Source organism: Hippoglossus stenolepis, chromosome 8, assembly GCF_022539355.2.
Source record: "Hippoglossus stenolepis isolate QCI-W04-F060 chromosome 8, HSTE1.2, whole genome shotgun sequence".
NCBI classification, from domain to species: domain Eukaryota; kingdom Metazoa; phylum Chordata; class Actinopteri; order Pleuronectiformes; family Pleuronectidae; genus Hippoglossus; species Hippoglossus stenolepis.
In genome coordinates this window covers 2,603,482-2,624,685 of record NC_061490.1, presented here as the reverse complement: position 1 = coordinate 2,624,685, position 21,204 = coordinate 2,603,482, and the positions used below count along the sequence as shown (strand labels likewise).

At 41.4% G+C, this 21,204-nt stretch overlaps 1 protein-coding gene across 2 annotated transcripts in view; it reads right to left on the bottom strand.

Annotated features, from left to right (window-relative positions):
• Positions 1 to 2,877: 2,877 nt before the first annotated feature.
• Positions 2,878 to 21,204, bottom strand: part of LOC118114289 (furin-like protease kpc-1) — a 173,044-nt gene continuing 154,717 nt past the window's right edge. For both annotated transcript variants that reach the window (XM_035164652.1, XM_035164653.2), the window contains exons 17-19: positions 15,023 to 15,146; positions 7,419 to 7,588; positions 2,878 to 3,125 (exon numbers count right to left, since the gene is read on the bottom strand). In XM_035164652.1, coding sequence (XP_035020543.1) covers positions 2,901 to 3,125; positions 7,419 to 7,588; positions 15,023 to 15,146 — 519 coding nt within the window. In that variant the 3' untranslated portion in view covers positions 2,878 to 2,900. The remainder of the gene's footprint in view (positions 3,126 to 7,418; positions 7,589 to 15,022; positions 15,147 to 21,204) is intronic.

Genomic DNA, 21,204 nt, shown 5'->3' with positions numbered 1-21,204 from the left:
ACTGGACCAATGTTATTCAATTTATATAAAACTGTTTATTTGAATGGTCAGCTCTGTTGCTGTAAGTCTATATAGTTAAAGGCAAAACATTTAACACTTTTCCATCGAGCTCAGATCATTGCTCACAGACTATAAGACGTCATGTTGGTGTTTTTTATTTATTTCAGATGAGTTACTCAGATATCAAACGTCCTTGCTGAGGCCCGTTTTCCCGTCTTACATAACGGAAGCCTACCCACGCCTCACATTCTTACTGTAATTGTTGTGTGCATCAAAGAGAGGCAGACTGACAGGTTGTATACAGTGGGTGAGTGACGACACACCGAGGGGAGGGTGGAGGGAGAGAAAGATATGGGACGAGAGGGAGGAGAATGAGAGGAAAGTAGGAGAGGACAAAAAGTGGGGAGCGAGTTAACGAGAGGGAGAGCATTAATTGTGTGCATTGTGCCGGGGCTCTTTTGCTGAGTGTGGATGTCGAGGTGCGGGCGCTAACCCCTCCAGCAGCCCGCCGTGATCTGAGCCAGCTCTCTCACACTGCTGTATTCCAATGCAATTAGGCCACTCAAAGGCCTGCTTAAAGCTGCACCCCACACACACAACACACACACACACACACACACACACACACACACACACACACACACACACACACACACACACACACACACACACACACACACAGATAGCAACAGCCCTGTGGGTTCCCTCCATTGTAGCAGGGAGGTGTATTCTGTCCCTCTTTGAGGCCCTGGATGAAGAGACCACCCCGGGGAGCAGAAAAAAGGGAGGATTACCTCTCTTTCTGTCCCTTTCCCTCTGTCTTTCTCTCTTTCTGTCTCTTTATCCCTCTCTTTCTTTCTGGTTTCACCTCTAAAGTGTATGAGCTCAGGCAGGCGCAGAGCACAGCTTTGGTTAGAGGCACAACGTGGAGTTGTTGTAGGAGGAAACAGAAGAAGAAGAAGAAGAAGAGCGATGAGGCACTTCTGTGATGGATGCCATTGTGGGACTGCTCTAGTAATATCGCTTTCCTTTTCCTCTTTCATTATTCATACAGTCATATATTTCAACAAGTGGCGTTGGGCGGGTGTAGCTCCCTCGCTCGTCCCTGTTTGCATCAGTGAGTCAGTTCCCTCTGCTGTATTAAGGGAAAGCTCTCCATGATAGCAGAGTTCTCTTGGCTGGGTTTCAGAAAGTCTCCTTCCCCAGAAAGCGTTTAAAGCAGATTACTAAGCGAACACTACACCTCCCCAATAAGAGAAGAGAGGGGGGAAAAAAAAACTGGCACATTATCACCTGCAATACTACTTAATGGCATCAACAGATTAACGAGGTAATCCACACAATGAGGCCTTTGATTCGTGTGGTTTGGCAGCCAGTAACGCCAGGCATAATGCACACTGTTATTTCAGACTGTCCCAGCACGAGAAAACCTGGCAGAGGCCATTGCCTTTTTTGTCTTTCCATCAGATGAGCTTTTGAAGATTTTTAACTCGCGTCTGGTGCGTTTGCCTGTTTCCTTGTATAAGAGAAATAAGCTGCTGGCTGCTCCTGTGGCACATGTGCAGGGAGAAAGGGAGGAATCACAAGCTTTCTGAAGGCTGTTTGAACAGCGGGGCTGAGGAGCTCTGCCTCGTCCTTCCCCCCATTTTTCTGCATAAGGACGTGCGTATAGGATAAGTGTGTGGGTGTGTGTGTGTGTGTGTGTGAGACAGATCTCGTGGTCCCATCGCTCATGTGCGGCTCGATTAGCCCCACGTGCCTCGTTCATCAGACGTGGAGGCAGAGCAGATGGCAGGAGACGCACCATGTTACCATGCTGCGGCACTATGTAACGCTGCTCTAATTGAAACATCAATACTGCCCTGTCAATACACTACTGCTACTTTACAAAACGCCACTACCTACAGACCTGCAGTTGACTGGGGAAAAGGCACTATTATTCTTTGCTTCATACTGGGAAGCACTGGACAAAAAGTTCCTGGCTTATTCTAAAATGGCAAAAACTTGACTTTTTCCAACACTTTTCCTTTGGTTGCTGGTGTTTTTAACATCTTCATTTCTGTGAAACACTTCACTGGGTCTGTTTGTGTACAGTTTAGGGTGGCTAAGGACACGTCTGGAGAGAAAGTTGCAGAATTTCCTCTGTAGCATCTCCGCAGTGGCACATTTTTAATGAATTGATAAAAAGTTGAGGGAGCTCACACGGCTTGCAATTCAACGTTATCGGAAATTCAGTGGAGAACAGAGAGAAATTAGGCGGCTAGAAATTAATTTGTTATTTGTCCAACTCAATGAGGAGTGACACAGCCCCTTTAATAAATGGGTAATCCATTCCTTATTGCACTGAGCTGAATTCACCCTTCACTGAAGTGGAAAAAGACAAACATATCTTTCACTAACCTTTGCAACTTCCCGAGGCAAACGAAGAGTACAGATGAGTGCTGAGACCTGCTCCTGGGACTATTTGTTTTCCTGGAAGGATTTATATGTGTGTGTGTGTGTGTGTGTGTGTGTGTGTGTGTGTGTGTGCGCGTTGTGAGGACATTTTGGCTTGTCCTCACAAATTCAAAAGGTTGTTAAGACTTGGTTTTAGGTTTAGAATTAGATTTGGGTTAGGGTTAGGCATTTAGATGTGATGGTTAAGGTTAGGAGCTAGGGGAGGTATTAGGCCAATGACTGTCCTCACAACTATAGAGAGACAAATGTGCATGTGTGTGTGTGTTTCTGTGGCTGTGGAGAAGTTAGGAATCTAAAATAAATGATCTCTGCTGACACAGAGGTGAGGCCACACGGTCAAGATGCAGTACATGGGGTTGATTCATGATCAAGTGACAACTGCACTGTGAAAAACAACAGTCTTTATTTGACAATGGTTCATATTTGTTTCTTCACTTCTCTACCTATTGCCTCGTCCCGTCCCCTGCCTCTCCGCTCACAGCTCCTCCACCCCCCGGATCTGAAGAGTCTGACGGCTGCAACTCCACCATGACAGCATCCTGCAGACTCTGCAGTGGTAAGGGTCTGATCTCTCCCATCACATCATCTGGAATGGTCTCTGTCTCATGACATGTCTTCACAGCAGCAGCAGGTCTCGTGGAGGACTTCCGTACATTCGTCTGATGTAACTGTTGGAAATGAAGTGGGTGATGAGAGAATGACACAAGAAAACTTGATCTAGGGTTACATATAGCAATTATATTAAAGATCAGAAAATCTACATGTTATTTTCACCATTATTGTTTAATTAATAATTCAATATATTGTCAGAAAGGCCCTTTTTCTAAAGCACAGAAATACATCTTCATACTGCCAGAGATACTTCATTTACTATCAGGCTACATGAAAAAGCAACAAATGCTCACATGTAGAAGCTGGAACTAAGGATCAATATGGAAAGTAAGAACATAAAATAAAGAAAAATAAAATGATGCAAAGAATATATTTATAATCCCAAAAATCCAAATCATTGTCAAATATTTTTCTGTTTAACAACTTTACTCTCAGTTGTTTTAGGTGGAAAAGAAAGAGCACAGGCATTTTGGTTCCAAATGGTATCTTATTCTTAAAATCACAGTTTTCTCTTCACTCCCCCGAACAGTAAACAGTCGCTGTCAACTGTTAATCATGCAAGAAAAAATAAACCTCAAACGGTCACAGAATTTTTTTAAATACATGTTGATTCCATCCACGTGTTCCAGAAATTTGGTTTCATTTGCATTTGGTTGGAAACTTGACTAAAGTAGGTTTTTCCATTTGATGATGTAGTTCAATTGTATTTGGCGTCTTGTTAACACAATAAGTTTCCAGGGATCTTCCACATCTGGGTGATGAAACACATATTTGTGTTAAAGACGAATAAAAGGTGAAAAAGTGAAGAATCACACATATTTTCCTGTTTCTGAGGTTAAAACCCAGGATGACAGAACGTAATTGAGGAGTCACTTAATGACGGAAGGTGTGAAATTATTGAGTAATTAAATAATCAATTAATTGGTTGATTGTTTTCTCCTATTTTCCCCCCATACAATGACACAATAAACTGTAAAAGTATCCAATCAACTTTCTGAAAGTCAGAGGTCATGTCATATTTAACGGAGGGTTTCTGTCTCCATCCCCAAATCTGATGACATCAAAGTTTTTTCCCCACTAGCAGCTCTTCGGGAGCCACAGAAGATATTATGTTCTATTCTTTTTACAGACTCGTACTCCCCATGAGATAAATCTGTGAAGTAGCCCTTTAGCCTGACTGTAAAAAGCCATGATTTTATTTATAGTTGTTGTGGTACATTGTTCATGCTTGTTAAGACTCCTTGAGGTCCTCCATCTGTTGTATTTCACACCAGCACCACTTGCAGCAGGGGCTGTGACTCCTTTGACATCATTTTACTCCTCCTTATGGATGTCATGGATTAAAAGAGGAGAGAAACAGGACATGAACAGTTCAAAGAAACTGACTCAACTCTGTTTTCTCAGGGAAAAAGACGGGGACAAACAGCTGAATTTGAAATCAACCAAAAACTGTCTCTGTCCACAGGAGTGACATTTAGACACCAGTTACGATTTGATCTGGACTCAAGTTTTCAGCAAGCTTTAACGTCCCAGAGCTGCGAGGAAGCCTGAGCCGGTAGCTTGCAGCAGAGGTTTCAGTGATACAGTATTTACCAGGCACGAGGAAGTGAGAGCGCGGCAACAGACGGCAGCATACACGACGCTTTCAATTATTTCTCACAGCATTCATGAAAATAGAAGCACAGCGGGGAGTACGCTATGAACGACAAAACTATAAAAAGACATGGAGTGAAAAGAGAACTCCAGCGCCAAAATAAACGGCGACGTATGCCGTTGCTGGTAAAGAGCCGAGAACGGTACAAGTAAGACAGGGAGAGCAGCAAAGGAGCAACAAATCTGAGCAGAAATATAGAGTGAGGTTGAAATTGAGTTGAGACAGAAGTTTGCTGCTGAACTTGATAACAGGTCTCAGGCACAAACAACTGATAAACATAGCAGTGGTCCAGGCCTGTCCTACAGGAAGTGCACCCCTCTTCTCAGGAGATAAACACCTGTTTGATTTGAAGCTGGACTCAGTTCCCCAACCATTCATCCATCTAGTGAGGACCAGACTGTTTGCACCTCTAAAAATAAAATAAAATGTCAAATTAATATTCTATTCTTAAATATTAGCCCCCTAAATGTGCCTGATTTTTTTCATCAAGATCCACGAAAACTGTAAAAAAATATACAATCTGACAATGCTAAAGAAAGTGAAAAGAAAATCCTGGATCTGCCCCCTAATCCGGATGTAATGGGTTCTTCGCAGACCCATACTGTATCCTTCACCAAGTTTCCTCGAAATACAAACCAAACCAACAAACAAACAGACACGGATGAAAACATAACGCCCTTGGCGAAGGTAATAATGGAATATATTCCATCATTAATCCCTGACTGTCTACTTTGACCACCTCCAATCTAAGACATTTTTCTACCATGTATCGTCATTATATTATAAGTCATATTTCTGGCTGCCCCAAATACCACGACTGACAGGGCTGAATTTGTTGGCTTTTATGTGAAGTTCTTTGTTTTTTTTCTTGTATAAAATCTATATATTATATAGCAAATGAGGCGCGTTGATACAATGTTCAAATATTGTGGATGCGGCCCTCACAAACACATGACTCATCTGGCTGAAACAAGCCATTTACCAGCAGCTTGTGCAGTTAAGAGTTAACAAGATCTGACTTGGAACTGAAACACTCTTACAAGGAAACTTCACAGAATATGAACATGTTAAGTGAGTCTCAAGGATGGTTGGGGGTCTTCTTTTCTGGATTGTGGTTTTGGCATTCATTTCTATTAGTCATATTAAGATAAACCTGTATGATTGCTCGTGTTTTTAGCAATGTGACTGTATTGTCAATTCTCAGGAATTAACTTCACATGAATGAGGAACAAAATAACACACGTGGAAATAACCTGGAAATATCCTTCAGACGGTGGAATGCACCCACACTGACAGTATATCCTCTCTGCCCTCTAACTCATCAACAGAAGCAGATGATAACCAGCATTTCCTGGAGCTGATCTCTTTCTCCTCCCTCAGATGAGAAGCAGTTAGAGAGGGAGAGAGGGAGAGAGGGGGAGAGAGAGGCTCACAGACAGAGATGTTTGTTTCCCAGCCCTTCCACCGTCTCCGTGGGACGACCCTCCCCATCCACCCACCAACCAACCCCCCAACCTAATGGATCAAACAAAGGACATCATTTGTAGGCCAAGTCTTTTCTGAGCGTCTCTCTCCTCAGCTCTGCATACCAATCCAATACAGCCCAAGGAAAAAAAGCCACGCTGTGGTACGTGTGTGTGTGTGTGTGTGTGTGTGTGTGTGTGTGTGTGTGTGTGTGTGTGTGTGTGTGTGTGTGTGTGTGTGTGTGTCTGGGCCGGGGTTTGGAAGGTCTGTTTGCCTCTCCGCCAAGCATCGATTTATCTTTCTCCAATTTATTTCTCCTCCTAGCCTCTACGATCCATTCAGATCTGCCTCTAGGGGAGTAACTCGGGGTAAAGACGTTGTCAGGCCTCGTCGTTGCCTCCTAACACCGGCTCAAAACTCATCTACAGGCCCAGGGACCATGTACCCCTGCAAGGGCATGTGTCGGCCAGTAACATGCACACAAACAGGGCTCTACCTGTCGTCAGGTATTCGGTCAGAGCTGTAATTGGCCTGATAATGCAGCAATAAGGACACAGACACAAGGCTTCAATGATTTGGAGAGAATAATCCTGACACTGAAAGAGAATTAAATTAGTTTCAGTTCAAACATTGAGATGGAAGACGATTAAGTAGACCACAGAGTGCTCTCTAATTTTAAAACAGAGTCATTCCCTCTGCTTTTTTTCTCCAATAACAACAGTTGGAGAATCGTGGCTTATATTTAATTGTGCCTTATATTCAGGCGAAGATTCAGTGTATGAGCAGATATGATCAGAATAACAATATCTCAAGTCTTGGTTCAACTGTCTGATCCCTATCGCTGTCTGTATGATTCTGACATTTTCAGATGTTATTACTCAGACTCAAGGATTTGTATCCTAAAGCCTTGACGGTGACGACGGTGTTCAACAGAAGTGCTGCATCTGCACAAATCCCTCTTTCGTACCCCTATGCACACGCAAAGGCTCACACGCACACACACACGCACACACACACACACAAATGGCAAAGATCTGTGAGCCATTCTTCAGTGTCACAGTGAGCGACGCCTGGCACATCCTTACACCTGAAGTTGATCAATGCAGATATGTCCAGAGGGAAATTGAAATCCATAGGAAATTAGGTGGTGCCAGTGATTTATTGGAATAGTAAATCACAGTGTGTGCGATGTGTGAAACGTGCCTTTCCAGCTCTGTGTACAGTACCGTACCTTGGGTCTGGCGGGTACGGTGATATCAGCAGCCCGCACCTTCCTGTCTCTCTCCATCTGGTAGATCCACTGAATCAGCCCCAGAGGCGGGTAAGGGTCCCTCTGGTTCACCCACTTGTGAGGGACGAGGTGGCTTGACCCCATGGACACAATGCTCTGCAGGGGTCTTTCTGATGTTAAAAGAGAGAGATAGAGAGAGAAAGCATAGATTAAGTGTTTGCTGAATTGTTTTTATCCAAATAACAGGTCTTTGCAAATATTTCAAATGTTGCAAAGGATAAAAATAAACAATAGATCTTTGAATGCATCAAGTGGGATAAAGTAAGAGTTGAAAATACAATGACAATGGGACAAAAACAGGAACAGGTTTTCAGGGTCTCTTTTGCAGACTTGAAATCCTTGAACCTGTCAGTATTTATAAAGTTTATTTTTGTCTATTTTGTGCAATATTTAAAGTTACTATCATAAAATAAAATCCTGTTTCATTTACATGATTTATTTAAAGCATTTTTCATTGATAGCCTTTAACTGTATTTTCATTCAGTATTTAATTCTCCATGTAATGTTTTTATTGGTTGTGGTAGATTCTGCCATACCCACACAGGACTCATTGTCTGTACACACATGAGGGCTGAGCTGTTCAAAGTTGTAGTAAGTCAGTACTGTGAGTAAGTACTTTGCAAACCAAACATTTTGCTCTGTGGCTATACTTCACATTAGCAGCATTCAAATGGCAAAACATGTGGTGGCTGTTATTGTGAAGAAGTCACAGGAAATGTGCAAAGACCAAAATAAAGAGTTGAATTTTGAATTTTTACGACATGACTAACTTTGGCCTTTCAGTGGTGATCATAGTTGTTACACATGTATACAACAGAGACAGATCAGACACATGTGATTGTGTTGCAGGGATTGTGTGTGTTTCAGGACAGTTGCGTTTCTTTAACAAAGCTGTTTTACAAGCAAACAAAACCATCCTTACAACTATAATGATCAATCATTAAACCATCAATCATGTATTGCATTGTTTCTTTTGCAAAATGAAATAAATAGAAACATTCTGCTGTGCTATAAAACTTTTTATCTTTCAATATTATTTATATATTTTGAATAAATAAAGCTGCTTGAAACTGTGCATGCAGCTGTTGACTCTTTGTGTTCACACACTGTTCTGACAATGAATCACACAAACTAATGTTTCACCATCAAAGTTTATAACCTAAACTTGCTCCTTTCTGAGCAGCAGCTCCAAAATGTCCTCCTTTAGAGGGGTTCCCTAGACTTCCTGTGCCTGTGAATGAAATCTGATCCTTTTAAGTGTGAAAATATAAGACACACACACTTACAGTACAAGAGGAAAATCCGAAATACATATCCGACATTGAGTAGTGTGAGTCTCCTAGAGGAGCTGGCAGTCATGTGTGAATGTTCAAATAAATCCTGGAGGCTTTCCTTGAGAGTAAAACAGAGATAGTGTGTGGTGTGAACCCCAACTAAAGAATCACAGTCCCACTCCAACATCCCTTCCCTTGCTGTTTTTTTTTTTTCATTTTCCAGGTACACTGCTTGTGCTCGAGCTTGTTTTTGTCCCTCTTTAATTGCTTTTTTTTTGCAGAGAAGAAGAAAAGACAACAACACGGTGGTGAGGGCTGCAGCTAATGGAGAGGCTGTAATTGTGAATGGAGGCATTCAACTGGAGACATCATCGCTGAATTGTGCTGCACAATACCCAGCGCCAGGCTGCTCAGATCACCAACCAGTCACCAAACACACAACACACACTGACACACCACACACTGAACCCTCCGATCACTGGTGCTGAGAGGAGGAACGTAATCACACCTCCGCAGAGAGCAATACGCCGAGGAAGGGAGGAGAGAAGGAGGAGAGGAGCTGGGGGGGAGGAGAGGAAGAAGAGAGGAGAAATTATAGAAGAAGGGAGGAGGAGGAGGAGAGGGGATGGGTAAATTGATGTTTCCTACCATTTGATTTGGGCCATAGAGCCCAGGAGGCAGATCAGATAGAGTGAGAGACACACACACACACACACACACACACACACACACACACACACACACACACACACACACACACACACACACAACCATGCATGCACATAAGCACCAATATACACATTTTGACAGGCAGGTAGACACATACAGACATGAACTGTTTAGCAGTAGGGCTACGTCCAAACTTCAAGTCCAGGGAATTCTCACACTCCATCTTGGTTATTGCTTACATGAGAACCGTGTATGACATCATCTACTTTGTTACGGCAAGACGTCAGACTCTGCACATTGCATCCATTAACTTGTAGTGCATTTATAATAATAACAATACTAATAACAACAATAATAATAATTATTATTATTATCATTATTGGGGATCATTTAAGTTTTTCTGATTCTGAAATAGACAAAGAGATTTTAAACTATACGTCCCTGTAAACACTGGGTATAACTTGTCAGAGCTCAGAGAAGCATCTCTCAAACCCCACGCTTTCCTGAACCTGCTGAAACAGTAAAGCCCACACACATATTCCTCAGCCAAACAAACACCATTGAGCCAAAACACACAGAGCGCCAGCAACAACATCACACACACACACACACATACACACACACTACAAAGCCTATGTGATGGTATATAAAAAAAACTCTCATCTCAGTGAGGCGAGACGAGGCACCTGTCAGCGCAGCAGCTCCTGCTACAAAGAAACATCAGGAAACAACAACTCAATTAAACACTCCATCCCTGTTCAATTACTGCCACATAATCACAGCAATTTACCTTCACTTCCCGCACAGCCACCAAATAAACACACATGGGTAGCGCACACATAGAGAGGTGGAGGGACGCGCTCAAACACACGGATGAAGCTGGATCACAAAAGACACCCGGGTTGGTTGGAGCTGCTGCAGCTTCATCCTACACATCGTGAGTGTAAGGCTCGCCACGTGGTGTCTTCAGGGGGGACTGGCACAAAGGAAACATCAAGGATGTTGGCAGAGAACAAATTAAGTGCATTGCTGGTTTTACTTTTTCTCTACATGCAATTCAATTCAATGTCTATTACAATTCCACCAACATCATAACTTTCTGTGCAGCAAATGTGCAGACTGGTAAATAAATAGGGACATGTTAGAATTATAAATACAAAAAACTGGAATCATGAGTCTGTCAATTAAAATTAAAGGAAGTTAAAGGGATTTTGTGAAATTCCACCACTTCTTTATGAGTAATGAGATAATAGGTGTCATAATCATCCATCAGTTACCACTATATACATTCTCTATATATAAGCCGTATATTTCGCAGGTGTTGAGTGTTACAGAAGTGGGAATGGATTCAATAACTATGTTCTAACAATCCCTTATTTTCTCTGCATTGTGTAAATATTTGTGCTTCCTGCCCAGAAATCAGTTTAATTTAGTTGCAGTTAAGACAGCAGATACAGTTAATTTATTTAGCCAAAATAAATGCTGTCTAATACAACAGCCCTGCAATAAATCCTGTTCTTTATGAAGGTTGTTATGTTCAGTTGTTGTTCAAGTGTTGATTTAACTTCATGGTCACTTTGGAGACTGTAGTTTGTAGTGCATGAAGGTAGGATTTATTGCAGGGTGTTTGATTAAACTGCATTAGTTTGGGCTAAGTGTACCTTATATAAAATGGCAATGGTATCTCTTTTCTACTCCAATGATTGGAGTAGGTGCAGAGGATTTAACAGAGGACACAGGGGTCACAGAAAATCAGTATACGTTATTTGCTCGGTAATTTCTACTCCCACTGGGATGTGTGTGGTCTATAATAATTATCAGGTAGACGTGGAAAGGGACAAAAATCATTAAAATCTCTCCAGTAAAAAGTGGAGAGTCTCTAATAAAAGTAAATCTCTGGACAGAGACAGTGGTCTTCCCCTAAATTCTGACATTCTCTAGCTCCCTGCTAAATGATAAACTCTGCCCAAGCACTTACAGTTACGATGGTAAATAATAAGCACTCTTAAAGGACATTGTACAAAACCGAAAATTCACCCTGAGACACTTCTGCATGCTATACCAATGTATACTTATATTCTGTGGATGTTTTCATGCTTTGTGCTTAACCCCTTTTTGCAACTGAGAGAAAACCTAATGCTTCTGACGCTTTAGACACTTTGCAACACTGTGCTTCACCCTTTCCTCTTTCAATGTGACAAAAGCCTCTGTGCACAAAGTCAGCTTCATAAAGAAACTTGTTTTTCTCAGTTTGGTGAGGATGCACTAATGGTGAATCTAAGATTTTTTTTATTTAGGGGACTATACCTTGAATAAAAAAAGAAAAGAAAAAAAGTTTCAACCAAAAATTTTGTAGCACTTAAATGGCACTTACTTACAGCACTTTGTAGTTTGGCTTTCTTGAAGAAAATTGTACTTTCTTGATTCTTGTTGTTTTAGGGTTTGTACCCTCGTGGTTGAATGCACTTATTGTAAGTCGCTTAGGATAAAAGCGTCAGCTAAATGAAATGTAATGTAATAATGGGACCAGAAATTACAGAGGGGTAATTTATACGTCTAACATCCATGCAGAATTCCTAATTCCTTGTTCAAGCACATTGTGTTCGTCAAAATAAGCTTAGAAAATAAACATTCTTAAATATGTATCGTTAGTACTGTTAGTACTGTTAGTAGGTGACTACTTTATTTAAAAAAGACTACTGACAGGACAGTGGCACGTTGGCCATTACTTTCCCATTTTTGGAAGTACACTAATTTGCTTTCTTGTAGAGAGATAGAGGAACTTGACCTCTCTCACACTAAATGTTAAGCTAGAGCTTGGAGATAGTTTGCAAAGTTTAGTACAAACCACAGACTGTATATACTTTAAAATATAGGACTAGATGGTGAATATCCCTTGTATGTTTGAAGGTCTTCTGCACAATTTAGGTTACCAACTAACAGTTGATGTTAGCAGTTATTAGTGGCCGCCAGCGGATGTTCGGGACATATCTTCAGTGTTTTTGCCTTGTTATCAATGATACAGGCCGAACTTGGGGCTAAAGGTAAATCTGACTGTGAAAGCCATGTGGCCTGCTTGGTGGATCAAAACTTATTTTGATAGAAAAGCATCTTTAACATGCGATTTGTAATTATACTGTGTTGTTTGAACTCCTTATTGCATTAAATAGGACTGCTTTAGACATCCCCCCTCTCTTTTTTCCCTCTCATTACCACCCACCTCCCCTCTCTTCCCCATTTTTCTCTGCTCACCCCAACCGGTCGAGGCAGATGGCCGCCCACACTGAGTCTGGTTCTAGAGGTTTCTCCCAGTTAATGAGGGAGTTTTTCTGTCCACAGTCGCCAAAGTGCTGCTCATTGTGGGAACTATTGGGATTCTGTATACATTTTAAGGTCCTGACCTTAATATGTTATGATTTTGCTCTTAAAATTCAACTGAATTACATTTTATTTTAGTTCATTAATTTTTTGCCATGGATTTTTGTTAAGCACTTTGTAACCTGTTTAGATAAGTGTTATAAAAAAATAAAGCTATTATTATTATTATTATTATTATTATTATTATTATTATTATTATTATTATCAGACATCATTACCTCTGTGCTTTATTAAACTAAACCCTGTCCCATTTAAAGATGGATGACGTCCCGCCACTTCCGCCCACTATCCAGAAATGAAATTAAAATATCTTGAATATAAATGCTGCCATCTTGCACATTAGTAGCCATAGTCTAATACAGTAGTGATGAGGGAATAGAACTACAATGTGAGATCTCATCGTTACATGCACTCAACCAATCAGGAGTCAGTCTCAGCTCTCAATCAATACATTTCACCCTATATTTATTCAATCAAATAACTAATTAGAATCAAATTTTCTGAAAAAATGTACATACATCAGTGTACATACATCAGTGTGACAGAAAACATCTTTTGTAAAAATATATTTGCCCATCTACTAACATTGAAGAGGTTGAATTCATGATCTGTGGAAAAGAGATGCTTTGGCTTCCTTTTTGGAGAGCAGTCGTGTCATCCCATTTTACAGAGGCAGAGGCTAAACAGCTAGCTTAGCGCTGTCAGAATGTATAAAATCAGCATAGTGGCACCTCTAAAGCTCAACAAGTATCATGTATTTCGTTTGCTGTACAAAAACAATTTCCTCGTGCTTCCACTTTGTTCGCTAAGCTAAGCTAATCACCAACACAATTAGTTTACAGACATGAGAATGGTATCGGTCTTCTAATATGTATTGTAAAATGTATTTCCCAAACTTTCATCAGAGAGTTACCTTAATTATTTGACTGCAAATAACAATCAGCATGTAACGACTGTGGCTGAAGTTCAGAGCACCGTGTGGTAAACAACTACAGGGTGATGTCATTGGGGATAAGTCTGAGAAGCTGCAACACTGGAAGAACCTGTAAATGAGTAAGCCTATAGTGTGTGTGTGTGTGTGTGTGTGTGTGTGTGTGTGTGTGTGTGTGTGTGTGTGTGTGTGTGTGTGTGTGTGTGTGTGTGCGTGTGCGTGTAGACAGCAGATTGACTAACAGCTTGAACTTGGGTTAGATCCAGGAGCATAGAGAGGGGATACATGGATGGATGGAGAGAAGGAGGGGGAGAGCCATTGATTTCTCAACAGAGAGATCAGCATCTTGACAGAAAGAGACGAGAGAGCAACAGAGCAAGACACACACACACACACAAACGCGCGAAAAGGGAGAGAGGGTCCCACTGTGGCCCTACCGGTTGAATTCCACAACTTCTCCATCTCTTTCCAGGTTTCCAGTACTGAGCTGGATTAGTTTCTTGCCCTAAAAATGTGCTTCCCTCCTTGTGTTGTGGTTTTTATTGAAATTTGAATTTTTGATTTAAATGCAGGTGAGGGGGGGGGGATACAGTTTTGAGTAAAAAAAAGGAAAATCCAATCAGTCAGATTTCCTTACTTTAACTTCTAATTTATTAAGGTCCCTTATCTGTCTTGGCTATCTTTCAAAAGTCCATGAAATTCCAGGACCTCCATAACCACTGGGAACTCCTGTTGACCGAGAGCAACAGGAAAGTCTGGTTCAGTGTCTCTCTCCCAGCATGCCTCGGTGATTCTAACAAACCCAAAACCCCCGACAGGGACAGGGAGGACGGTGCTGTGGCTTCGTGCCGGTGCGGCTAACGAGGTGTGTGCACCGGGGGAGCTGACACACACTGTGGGGGAGGGGGTGGGATTGGGGAGGGGCAGCCAGGGGTCACGTTGTAATTACACATCACAGTCCCTGTGGTCAGCGGCTCGACTGACTTCCTCTACACTGCCCTAGCCAAGGAAGCAGAGATGGCAGGTGGGAGGCAGGTGGCCGTGGGGGAGGAGGGCTAGGTCAGTTTTGGCTTCCTGCTTCCACTTTCCACAGAAAAACATGGGATTGATGAAATTTAAATTTGCATACCCACACACAAAATTTGCTGTTCTTTTCAATTCATTCATGAATTTGTACATCAGTTTACTTTCAGGCTTTCAGTGGATGCTGTAATCAAACCTTTTACAGTAACCGTGCCTCCGCTTACTTAAGTTTGCATGAGTTCAAAGTTCTGCAAGTGGTTGACACTTACCGTGCGTGGTCCGGTGTGGGTGGTAGGTGCCATAGAGGATGAGTGTAACAGCGAGCAAGGCTCCGGCTGCCTCCTCTTCAGTCAGCCTCGCACACCCCCTCACACTGCCTTTGTGGTCAGTCACCTAGAAACAAACACATTAGCAAGAGCATCATGAAATGATTCATGTGGAAAACTTCCAAAAGTTAATATCATACATTTACAGTAGAGATAGAGGAATCCCTGATGACTGATGTTAAACTTATTCAACTTTGTTCACAAAACTATTCTATAAAACTACCATCCAACTTTTATCAACCCAAGGAAAAAAAAGCCAATCCTGTCTCTTAAGTAAGGTACAAGAGCTGTTCTTCACTTGTAAATAGAAAAGAGGAAACGCAGGTGATGGCTTGTACACACACATCTGGACTGCAGGCATTTGCTTAAAGAATAAAAGGAATTATTCAGCACAACTCATTCTAATTAAATTAATATTTGTATCTTTTCATTCAATTTGATCATATTGAACTCATCCATATATGCCTAGAGGAGTTCAGTGGCATGGTGGTACCTCTAAGAGATTGTGTCTCAGTAAGTGCATCTAACAGGAACTATAATGGGCCTTTTTATTCATCCTCATATGGACACATTCTATTCTGATTAGAGGTCAATGTGGGAAGCTCCTTATGTACAGAACTGATGACTGAGATCATTTTCAAATGGCTTTTAATAAGGATATGGTCATGTAGTCACTAATGATCCGGTGCTGCAATAGATAACTACTATTTATTGTGTCACTGTTTGTAGGCTTGTTTTTCAGTTTTGCAAATCTTGTGGCATTGATCCATTGGTAAATACACTGGCAGCAACATCAGTTCTCTTTAGCTTCGCCTTTCACAGGTGTGAACACAGAGATGCTCTGCACTAGTATTTGTCAGAGAACACATCATAGAGGTTATGGATGAAACAAAAACAAGATGCTGGGGCAGATGCTGAATCAGTTTTCTTGCCTTTAGGTTGATATCATGTAGTTTGATATCATGTAGTTTGATACTTTTCACTGAACGTGACAGAAATCTTGTAGTTGTTCTTAGTGAAGGGGTCAGGAGGACCTTTTGCACACTTACACATGTAGGGGAATTAATTATAAATACAATTGCCAACTTTGACAATCAATTCACACTCAATAATCCATAATGACAAAGTGAAAATATATTTTTAGGGTTATTATCAAATGTATTAAACAATCTATCTTTGAACCTGTAGGATCAGAAATGACCTATTTGGGTCTTTGGTCTGGGTAAGTGTATAAGCTTCGCACACCTGCGAACTTGGGCAGTTTATCAAATTTTTCTTAGCAGATCCTCTTGACCTCAGTCAGGTTGGATGTGAAGCACCTGCGAACTAGCTTCTATGGGTCTCTCGGGCTGTGTCACTCAGGGACAGTCAGCAATTTGTCCAATCACCACATCAGCATTGTCTTGGCTGTTTGCTTTGGGTCATTGTTTTCCTGAGAGGTCAACTGTTGTCCCAGTGGTTTAGTGCAGTCTGGAGCAGATACATCCCTCTCCTGATTCTGACCTGTCCCTGCCTGAGAAGCACCCTCCAGGTTGATGCTGCTACCACCATGATTCACTGCAAGAATGGTCAGGTGATGAGCAGTGCCAGCTGTTTGCCAAGTGGAGGGCTTGGACTTCTGCCCAAGAGGTTCATTTTTTGGCCAATCTTCCCTCATGCTCTCAGCATCCTTTAAATGCTGTTTGACAAACTATGAGTTGGCTGCATTTGTCTTTGTTTCAGGTGATTTCCATCAAGCGACTCTTCTAAAAAAGCAGTGGTCGCCTGAAGCTCTTTGGCTGTTGGGTTCTTGGTCACCACCCTGACAGAGGCCCTTGTCGCCCAGTTGCTCTGTTTGTCTGAATGGCCAACTCTACACAGAGTACCGGTGTTTATAAATGTCTTCCATTTCACAATTATTGAAACCTCTGTGCATCTAGAAACACTTGATTTTATACCTTTGCTCTGATCTATGCCTCACTGCAATTTTAGCACAGAGGTCTGAGAGAACTTCACGGTTTGGTTTTAGTCCTCACATGCAGTGTGAACTCTGGGACCCTATGTTTACAGGTCTATGCCTTTGGAAACGATGTCCAATCAGTTCAATTGACCACATGTAGGCTCCAGTCAAGTTCAAGGCACATCTCAATGATAATTTAATCAAAGAGAAAGTATCTGACCACAATCTGGAGAACCACAGCAAAAGGTCGGAGCACTTTTGTTGACTGGAAATTTCAGCTTTTGATTTTTGAAAGGTTTCAAATAAAAAACAAGAGTCTAATCTAAGATTTACCTGCAAAACTATCAAATTTCTCCATTTAAAATTAAAACTACAACACAATAAAGTGTACTAAAAGTGAAAGGGTCTGAGTGCCATGTATTTATGTGTGTGAGAGTGTTGTGTGTGAGTTCTCCAAGCAGACCAGAGGCCAGGCATGGCAGCCCCCAGCTGAGCGCTGCATTGATTTGTTGTAGATAAACAAACAGCTGGATGCTACAGGTAGATCGATATGCCTCTCATGCACTCCAGCCTCCCAGCATGCCCTTCTACTGAGTCGACACGGCTCTCCTAGGAGCTGTGACCCCACTGTCGCTGGGAAACCTCATGAGTCAAGTGGTTTTCAGCTGCCTGATTGTTTTTATTTGAGCTGGAGTTAATTTTGAAGATAAAGCGACTTAACACAAGAGCCATTGAAATCTATGAATAGTGTTTTTGAATTCCATTACTTAACAATACAACTCTATGTAGCAGTAAAATATCACGTCATGTTTGGTGATGATATCAGACATAGGTGCTCTTTATCGTTGTATAAATTGGCCACTAGTTGCCTACAACTGACCAGTAATTAAGGAGAAATATATCACTTGTTATGGCTTGATTAAAATAATGTTCCACTACAGTGGAATACAACTGTGAGAACTACAATCAGAGAGAAAAAAATCAGGGCATAAAGAAAAGAGAAATTAAACTGACTTTTAGACAAAAGAGAGACAAAGAAAATGAAAGGATTAGCAGAAGCAGGGGAACAGAGGGGAAAGGGAAAGGATTTCAAAGCCAGAGAGAGAAACTACTGAGGAACAAAAAGAGAGAAGTGGGAGGATTAGTGATAAGGGAGAGATGGAAGGATATAGAAACAACTGAGTGTCAGGGAAAGGAAAGTGAGAACCAGCGATACAGGAGGAGCCCGAGAAGAGAAAGGAGTTCAGAGAGAGGTGGTAATATAGAGGCGGGTCGGGAGAGAGACAGACAGGAGGAGGCAAAGTATGATAGATGAAGTGAGATGAAAAGAGGGAAAACATCTTAGAACAGAAGGCACTATTGTAACTTTCAAATCCTGTAGAAACATAACCAACAACTAAATCTGCCTACATTAAAGGTACATGATTTATTTCAAAGGTGTTTTTGTTAAATCTCCTGAAATCCTGATAACAATGAATAAATGAAAAGCTCTATCAACAAAATGAAAATATTTGTCAACTGCCGTCTTTTAAAAATCAACTTTTGCTGTTTTCTCCAGCATCACCTACTGTGACTTTTAAGATATTGCTCTTATGGCTCTTTTGATTCCCTCTCTTTGGATGAACAATACTAATTTACCAATTAAAAAATTACCACTTGCTACAAGGAGGCGGGGACGGTCCCACATGTCAACGTGAAAAACAATATTTAGAAATCAATTTAAGAGTTCTCACTGGGCTGTGAGCAAATTAGAGAAAAGATAATGAGTATTCGTGCTTGGATAGTTGTTGGTTTGATTTCCAGCACTGGCTGAGAAGATTTAGGTAATATATATATATATATATATAGTATATTAAAGTAATGAGCTAAATCTTATTTTTAACTAGGTGGTAATCACCTGACAGTCCTGTTCATGGTGTAATACAAGTACTATTAACGATGTCCCAGTAAGCTATGACAGTGTGGTGATGACTCAGCGTGAACAACCTGAAACTGAAGCAGTTAAATGGTATTTGGTTGTCATTAAGTTTAATATTTACCTGTGGAGAAAAGACAGACACAATCTATTTATGTCGAGGTCTAAATAAATTAGTCTGTATTACTTTAACGCCCTGGGACTGGGACTGGGCAAACATCAGATGTAAAATGTGAAACAGGAAGCAACACAATACTGGAATGCAAGGATAAATAAACAGAGGCTTCAAAATAAAACCCTGAAAAGAACCTGTGAGTGTTGGCTGTGTTGGAGCGGGAGCCAGTGTCAGATGGGAGGGGAGGAGGAGTCTTGCTGCGTCTACATATGTAAAGCAGCAGGGAAGCAGCAGTGTGTCAGACTGAGGCTCTGGCCCAACCTGAGCTCCTCGCTGCTCCCTCCAACACATCAATCATCCAAAACAGGGCCATCACAGCCGCACTACATGCTGGGAGATATGCACATGCAGGCACACACACAGAGTGCAGCCAGCTTAAATACAGACAACCGAACACACAGTTGTACACACGCACCTCCCCTCCACACACACACACACACACACACACACACACACACACACACACACACACACACACACACACACACACACACACACACACACACACACACACACACACACACACACAGTGCACACACACAAATGCAAACACATACAGAAGAAAACATGGACACACTGCAAAAGTACACATAGTAAATGACATATACAACCATCTACAGTGCAAAGTATACACAATCACACACACAAACACAGGCGTGTGCAAAAACAGAGTCACACTCTCTCTGCCTCCCAGCCACACACAAAGCGCACAGACAAACAGAAATAGGTATCCTGTGCCTACAGGGTGCCCTCGCCCCCGACCATCTGTGACGGGTGCCAACACACAGTGGGTGATATTTACATGGAGACCCACCCCACCTCCACACACACACACACACACACACACACACAAAGAAAAAAAAGAAAAGAAATACCCACAAAGGGCCGCTCGGATCGCTTGATCTCCCTAAACTCATTAAACATGCAGATATATGCAAATGTATGCACCTCTAGAAATCCACCTTGGGCCAGAGTGAGTGAGTAGTGTGTGTGTGTGTGTGTGTGTGTGTGTGTGTGTGTGTGTGTGTGTGTGTGTGTGTGTGTGTGTGTGTGTGTGTGTGTGTGTGTGTGTGTGTGTGTGTGTGTGTGTGTGTCTGTGTGTATGTATATGTTTGTGGGTGAGAGTACACATTTGTGTGAATGTGCGAGTGAACTTGTTTCCACTGTTGCAGCTATGGAGGCTTTGACAGTGCTCCTAGCAAACTTGATGCTGTGTGTGAGTTTGGTAAAGTCTGGAGATGTTTATACACTTGTTTACTAGAGGTAAGCGACAGTGCATCAAATTACATTTCTACCTTTGAAAGTAATACAACTTTATTCATAAATCAAACCTAATATCACCACTTAAAATGAGGCAGAATGTTCAACATTCCTCATCTGTTTCTTAATTATTTCTAGTTGTCTTACTTTCCGTTTGTATTAAAAAAGAATCTGTGTATTGAGCTGTAACCACCTGCATTGACATCCACTGTAACAGCACTACAATAGTGTTAGTATGTAACTCGCTTATGGAATAAATGATCAAAAATGTGTTAAAAATCGGAATTTGTTATTATTTATTCCTGTCAATGTTATATTATCATATTTAAAAAGCATTTAGGGGTACATATAATATCTGGTGTTCTGTTGAGTCTTTCTTTGAGCGATTACCCTTGTTATACTTTAAGTCTTTAGGAAATCATCTGATACGTTTTCACTGATAACCTTATGTTACCGTGTGTTGATATTTAATATCTTCAAATATGACTATTAACTTGTGAAAGAAACTATAAAAAACCTGATGTGTTTTTGCCATAGGGGTCATTGTTGTGGGGGTGGACATTCTGAGACCGTGTTTAGATATTTGCATTTTAATTATTTCTAAAGCTCATGAAACATTTGTCGAATCAGATCTAGCTATTTCAGAAGTAGTTTTCATATTCCCAAGAAAACTCCAGTAATATTTTTTCTATTAGCCACATGCACAGCAGAAACTCCATAGTTCTTAAATTATCCGCTGGTTGTTGTGTTATCAGTTTCTCACTGTGTGTGTTTGGTTTGTGTAATCTGTTGTGGAGACAAGAGGCGAGGAACAGGAGTGACTCAAGACGAAGCAC